The 7,430-nt window shown below is 32.9% G+C and overlaps 1 protein-coding gene across 1 annotated transcript; it reads right to left on the bottom strand.

Moving 5' to 3' along the window:
- Positions 1–4,940: 4,940 nt before the first annotated feature.
- On the bottom strand, positions 4,941–7,089 carry LOC112055580 (uncharacterized). Its single transcript, XM_024095761.2, has 3 exons — positions 6,878–7,089; positions 6,042–6,234; positions 4,941–5,364 (listed from the first exon to the last, which is right to left on the bottom strand). The coding sequence occupies exons 1-3, from the start codon at positions 7,079–7,081 to the stop codon at positions 5,033–5,035; spliced, it is 729 nt and encodes a 242-aa protein (XP_023951529.2). The 5' UTR covers positions 7,082–7,089; the 3' UTR covers positions 4,941–5,032.
- Between the last annotated feature and the right edge of the window lie 341 nt (positions 7,090–7,430).

Raw genomic sequence — 7,430 nt, forward strand, 5'->3', positions numbered from 1 at the left:
TGTGTGGAAATTTGAGGTCGAGATCACATGCCACCGATAATTAGTCGATATTAAAACTGATAACAGATTCGTCGGTCGTTGATGATTAGTCTGTGATCGCTAAAATGATAACCCATACGTTCTTTTAATGACATTGGCAATTAATATTTATTAACTGACTTCATAAAAAGGAGGAGTTTCTCAATTCAAAAGCTTTTTTTTAAATGTTTGTTACCTCATAACTTCCTCATTTATTAACCAATTCTTTTTTAATAATTCTGAAAATTATTTTTTCTTTAAAGAGTATACTTATATAATATACTTTCAGATTGCTCTCATTTCATTTTTATGAAAATCGGTTAAGTAATTTTTTTTTGTAGTTTGATTTGTTAATTAAGGTGTCCTGACAAATGTTGTGAATCATAATGTTCGATATTGATTTTCTTATTTTTGTAACCCACTTAGACCTTCTGCTTGGTTTGAAGGTTCTTGGCTCACATTATGAAATATATTTTATTTTGTCGAATAAAATAAGTTCCTTAACATATACGATTAGAAATGCAACAATATATGGTCAATTTCAGCCATAGCCTTTCAGTATTTGCAACATTACAAATATACACACTTACACAAACTTTGCCTTTAAAATACCTACCTAGTATGTTGTGATTACATTCATTATCATCATTATTATCAACCCATATTCGGCTGACTGCTGAGCTAGAGTTTCGTCACAGAATGAGAGGGTTTAGGCCAATAGTCCGCCATGCTAGCCCAATGTGGATTGGCAGAAATTAAGAAAATTCTCTGGTATGCAGGTTTCCTCAAAATGTTTTCCTTCACCATTTGAGAAAATGTACACAACTGAAAAGTTGGAAGTGCATACCACTGGGCCATCACAGCTCTTGTGATTACATTAGTTTGCTTAAAGTAAAGTTTTATCGTTTTAGGTATTGCAGCAGCCGTATTGACGGTCCTATCGCTTCTAACTGGACCCTGTGGTCTACTTCGAGGAGGATATTATAAATTTGCTCACACGTTCTTTGGGATACCGACATTTTTGTTATCATCGATAAGTCTTTGCTGTGGTTTATTTACCTCAGATTTTGAAAAGTGGGCAACCACAACTGTGATATTTATTTTGATTGGTTTTATTGTTTTCTATTCAACATTTATTTTGGTGACGTGTTTTATAAAATGTATGATGAGAGTATATTAAATTTTTAAAAAATATTTTTTGATTTTTTTTCTGTATAATTGTAGATTTTTATTGGAGTGAAGTTTGTTACATTGCTTGTTATGGCCTGCTAACGGCAAGCGTCCATAGATCTGCATCGTACGCATCGCATCGAACGGATTTTAGTATTTTTTTGTAATAGAAAGTCATACAAGTGTGTCCACTGATCTGCATCGTAAGGATTTAATCTGTCGTAAAATTAAAAGTCCGTTCGATGTGATGCGTTCGATATGTTCGATGCGGATCAGTGGATGCCTACCATAAACGCTAACTTACAATATTTTTATTTTGTTAAGTACTTAATTCTATTGTTTGTTAATAATTTTCAATAATTAATCAGCGATCTACTTACACTTCAATATAAGTATCATGCAATGTAATAAAAACTTTAAATACTACCTGCTATTTACTTAAAAATAAAAAATCACTACTTTTCACTTCTTTTTCTTCTGTTGGCAGTCAGGTGCTATGCGTTTTCGGTTTTTTTTCGGCCTAGTTGTTTTTTTACTGAAAATCAGGCTACTTATTCAAGTACTTGAAACTTGATTACATGTACTTCATAATTTTATTACATTAGCTTTATCTATAACACTTTATTATATCAGCAATACGTGAGACACATTATCATGATAAAAGATGCGTGACCAATATAACTCATTCATTGTTTACGTATCATAAAACACTAATAGATATCTTGATAAAGATATATAATATATCGAGAGAATATTAAGTCACTCACTCACTCACTATCCAATAAGCTCGCATGCCTGCAGCGTTAACGGCAGACAGCCGATAAAACTGATCGTGTTTTGCTCGCGATATGCATGACATCATGCCGAGACTAACACACGATCAGTTTTATCGAGCGTCAAGCAGTTAGCGCAGGCATGTGGGCTGGTGAGTGGCTAGCATTAGGTATGCATCTACCACTTGTTTGAAGATTGAAATCATTGAACGGCATGAATGGTTTTACAATGTATTTAACTTTCGAGCAAATACCTCGTTTGTCCAGTGGTTAGCCTAAGCGGCTTCGCTGCAAGAGGTTTTGGGTTCGAGACCTGGCATAAAGTAGACATTGTGGTGCACCTTTTTTCATATAAAATACGATTGCACATTAACGACGTACAAAGTGTTTTAACTCTTAAATAATTTTTTAAACTAATTCTCTCAATTTATATTATAAAATACGAGAGGATGCCCTTGAAAATTATTTTTAAACAAATCCCGGTGGTTTTTGATTTGTTTTAGAATAAATTTATATGTGTTAGCCTAGGATAAACTATATCTTTTTTCCAAATTTCAGCGAAATCCATTCAGTAGTTTTTGCATGAAAATTACCAAACATCCATTCTTCTTTTCATAATAATAAAAATAATGATTCATTTGCAAGATTTATTGTTATTTAGTGTGCATATATGACAAAACATACGAATAGTGCAATTACCTGATTAAATGAAATAAAACTAAAGAAAAAAAAATACATTCACAATTACCAAATGAAATGAAATGAAATTATTATTATAATTAAATATAAACTTCATGTTAATTCGCGGAATTTTCTATAAACGCTGAAAAAATTAACTTGAATTTGTCAGTATTATATGCTCGACTAATGCTGACCCCATCTGAGGTTTCATTTTATAAGTCGATTAAAAATTATCTGATAGATAAGCAACATTAATAATAATTTATAAAGAAAAACTCATATATATAATAGGTAACTATTAGGAGTCGAATTTTGAGCGCAATGACTATACAGTAAATATAGTATCATTGATCGGATAATATAGTAGGATTCAGTGATCCTGTAGACAAAACATACTTAGTACGTATGCAAGTGACAGTTCCAGTGAAGCCAATTACTCCACGCTGGTGTTCGGAGGTTGCATGAATACATTGGCTCACTCCTTAATCGCCATAAGTGTTTTTGTGTCCCCGTGCTTCGCATTCAAGTCAATTTCGCTAAGTGCCTTACAACTGCATATCATCATTAGGCCTTGACTGGTTGGGGTAAACTGCTACTTTATCGCATATACAGATATCTAGTGTTTGACGATATTGATGTAATTGAGATTTTCGAGACTTATCTGGACACTTCACTTTTAAAAGATACCAGTCAGGTGACTCATTGTCGGAGATTTATCTTCTGGGTAAACTTACATTCTTAACAATCGCTGCTCATTCAATATTTCACAGAATATATTTCTGGAGACTGCGCAGGAGGTACTTGGCTCTTACTACCGTCATCCATATCATAGTTCTTCAAGACACCATTCATTCATTCATCATTGGTTGGGTTTCCATTCCTATGTGATCGATGTAATTGAGATTTTCTAGACTCTCTTATTTGGACATTTCACTTGTAAAAGTTACCAGTCAGGAGACTCATTGTCGGTGACTCACGTATTCTGGCTAAACATTCTTAACGATCGCTAGTCATTCAATATTTCACAGAATATATTATATCTCAAGACTGCGCAAGAGGTATTTATGCTCCTACCACCGTCACCATTTTACCATCGCAATTCAAGACAACATTCATTGGTTGGGTTTCCATTGACATCCCTAGAACTGGTACAAAGCGTCTTGCTTCATAATTTTTTAACCGACCCACAAAATGGGAGGAGGTTCTCAATTCGAGTCTATGTTTTTTTATTGTTATTCGATTAGTCGAAGACTACTGGACCGATTTGAATATTTGTTTTTGTTTTCAAGAGTGGTGGTCCAATTATTTCATGTCAAGTCATTGTCAGGTGGTCCAATTATACAGAGGGTAGAACTCTCTTCTCTTTGTTTCCTTTAATTCAAGAATGCAACAGCGCTATAATAACGCCGTGACATTGCGATGCTTTAGTCCTTGGTCTTAGGAAAAAAATATTTATTTATGACCATACATAAACTATTTATGTGTGATATTTTAACGAGTCGGACCAAATTACGTACGAGGCGAACGATGGTGCTTTCCTTCCGATTTATCCAACCTTCGGTGGGGTGAAGGGTGATATTCTATAGACTAAACTAAAAAGAGCTAAAGCTTATCAATGAAAGTAGTATCGTGTGTAGATATACCTACGCGCAAAACCCTTTATTATCTTGTTGTCTACAATATTTTATAGAGCAACGTAAATTATAAGTATTTTCCTGTTAGTTTTGTTTTATATTTTTTGTAATGTCATGCTGTTAGCGATTAGTTTACATTACATACATATTTTTATAGATAACAGATTTAGGAGTAAATACAATGTGTTCAAATATATTTACTATCTATTGCGATTAGATTACAGAAACAAAGTACGAGTGGTAGTGAAAACCCATTTCATACGAAGTACCGGGTAATGTCTGATAATAATCATTATTAGTGTAGTAAAATTGGGTTTTATTTGAAAAAAAAAAAGTATTTAAGTTATAGTTTATTGTGCATTGGGATTGCACAGGTGAAGGGAAAATCTTAATTACACTTTAGTGGAATAAAATATACACATTTCTTTTTTATAATTCATATTTATTTACAATAATTTGGTGTATAATAATAATTATATTTTGTACAATAGATGTATTTAACATTTAAGTATAATTTAATGATAATGTGTTGGTACTTAATTTTAAATTAACTTTGAAGAATCAATTTTTTAACGCCAGAATTTAAACTAATTAGAATTATTAATAATATGTATATTAACAATCCTAAGTAGTAAAAAAAATAATTAAAATTAAAATTCGACAATCATTTAGAGATATTAATTAATCAATAACTGGTACAATAATTCGATATAACCCTGTAAATTAAACGAACTTTGAGATTCAAAATAGGAACAATTACAGCTTCATAATTGTGTACATACGCTTGGATTTATTGAATGCGGTGATCACTGGGTTTATTATTATAATGAAAGTATATGCAGCGGCCAGTCCCATGACAGTATAAGCGCATCCATATGGCGCCCCCACTCGGCTAGACCATTCCTTGAAAGAGTCATAATCCAAACCGTAACATAGACATATTAGAGACGAAACAAACGCTATCACGCCGAAAATGATGTGGGGAATTTTGGAAAAGTTTTCCGGTATGTATTTACGCAATTCGTATCCATACAGTGATGTTAGACCATTCACAAGGCTCACTGTGGTGAATACCAAGGCCACCAGTCCTGAAAATATAAAAAAATCTATTATCTATCTATACTGATATCCTAAAAAGGAAAAGTTTGTGAGGTTGGCTTTCTATTGAATTATTTGTAAGTGTCATTTAATGGCCAAGTGCGGGCTTGGCCATAAATGACACGGAAAGGCTAAGGAAAGAAGAAGTCTATATAATAAAATTAATATTCAATATTAATTCCCTCAGGTATATACAAAGACGATTTTCACGCGAATAGAAGAATCAAGAATCACATTGCGAGTAGGTTGCCTAAAAATTTCCCGGCTAAACTAATATGCCAAATTTTTATATAAAACACTTTTCATCCATTAAACAGACGGGTAAAATTTAAATTTTGTGAACTTTTTTTTTTATTCTTTACAAGTTAGTCCTCGACTACAGTCTCACCTCATGGTAATTGATGATGCAATCTAAGATGGAAGCGGGCTAACTTGTTAGGATGTGGATGAAAATTCACACCCCTTTCGGTTTTTACACGAAATCGTACCGGAACGCTAAACCGCTTGGCGGTACGCCTTTGCTGGTAGGGTAACTAGCCAAGGCCAGCCAGACCTAGACCAATTAAAAAAACTTCAATCGTCCCAGTCGGAGATCGAACTCAGGACCTTCGTCTTGTAAATTCACCGCGAATACCTCTAATTACCACCACGGAGGTCGTCAACTTACCATATTTACCATGCACTGTGTTAAAATTTACAGTCTTATGAGCACTCATGAGTAATGAACCCACAATAGCTAGCACTGAGCCCATGATTAGCAGAACCGTGTGAGCTCTTCTCTTGTCCAACAACCTTAGCCCAGCTGTCCAGCCATTATGAGGACACAGCGCGAGTATTGCCTCGGCCATTAATAACTGATACTGAAAATAAAAAAGGACTTCTAATAATTACTCCTTATGATATTAAATCAATTATTAAATTAATCAAGTGTTAGACTACTTACAATTTTCCTATGTAATAATAACTGGAATTAAGAAAAATTAACAAAATACCGGTATAAAAAACGTATTTGAATTAATTTAAATTTTATCTATAATAATAACAGTTTTGATTTGATTATTATATTAAAGAAGATAATGTTTGTCTCAATAATATATAGAGACCTTTTATCCTCGTGTTTTTAGAGTTTTATTTATAAAAAATTAATAAACTCTATGTTTTTTTTTGTTTTTGATTGAGAAATTTATATCACTTTGAATCTAATTTTAGGTAAATGGGGAATAAAATATTTTAACAATAATATGGATAGTTGTTTACAGAGGAAATATGTTTTCTTTGTTTGCAGAAACAGGCTTCTGAATTACTGATACAATTATAACATTTTTTTACCAATCTAGAGCTATATTATCAGATAATTACATTGACTAAAATTATAAACGATATAAGTTTGTGGTAAATAATTGTAAAAGACCAATTCAGCGCGGACGAAATTACTATTGGTTGGTAAATTACTCAACGAAACTTAATAATTACAAATATTTTGACCTTGAACTGCATACTCACACCAAGAACACACAAAATGACATGTTTTTTCGTCGTATTCATCGGTACTCCATTCCGAAATGCGAATATGATGCAAATTCCAACCACAGCACCGATTAATAAGTGAGCTATTAAGTTTAACGTGGATTGAAAAATCCGCAAATAATAACTGTCCCTTTCCACTTCAATTTTTGTGCCATTCACCTCTGTTTCAGACTTTTCCATTTTTAAGACTGCGTCTTTACGTTACTGGATTTTAAAGAGATATGGACTGCTAAGAAAAATCATCTAATAGTATATACAATAAGAAAAGCTGATAAACTTGTTTATCAATATCGATTGAGATTGCATCGTCATTTCATAAGATTTTTTCTTAGGAGATGAAGATGAAATATTATTTCAAAACATGACTACTTACTTAAGTTTTTTTTATATCTTTGAGCCGTGATATGACCTCTGCCTCCGACTCCGGAGGGTGTGGTTTCGAATCCGGTCCGAGGCATGCACCTCCAGTTTTTTATTTGTGTGCATTTTAAGAAATTAACATCACGTGTCTTAAATGGTGAAGGAAAAG

This window comes from Bicyclus anynana, chromosome 16 (genome assembly GCF_947172395.1).
Source record: "Bicyclus anynana chromosome 16, ilBicAnyn1.1, whole genome shotgun sequence".
Classification (NCBI taxonomy): Eukaryota; Metazoa; Arthropoda; class Insecta; order Lepidoptera; family Nymphalidae; genus Bicyclus; species Bicyclus anynana.

Coding starts and splice junctions, on each gene's coding strand:
- LOC112055580 (XM_024095761.2), bottom strand. CDS start 7,081: ATGGAAAAGTCTGAAACAGAGGTGAATGGCACAAAAATTGAAGTGGAA. Junction 6,235..6,877: donor TCATTTTGTGTGTTCTTGGT/GTGAGTATGCAG, acceptor TTTTATTTTCAG/TATCAGTTATTAATGGCCGA. Junction 5,365..6,041: donor CACAGTGCATGGTAAATATG/GTAAGTTGACGA, acceptor TTATATTTTCAG/GACTGGTGGCCTTGGTATTC.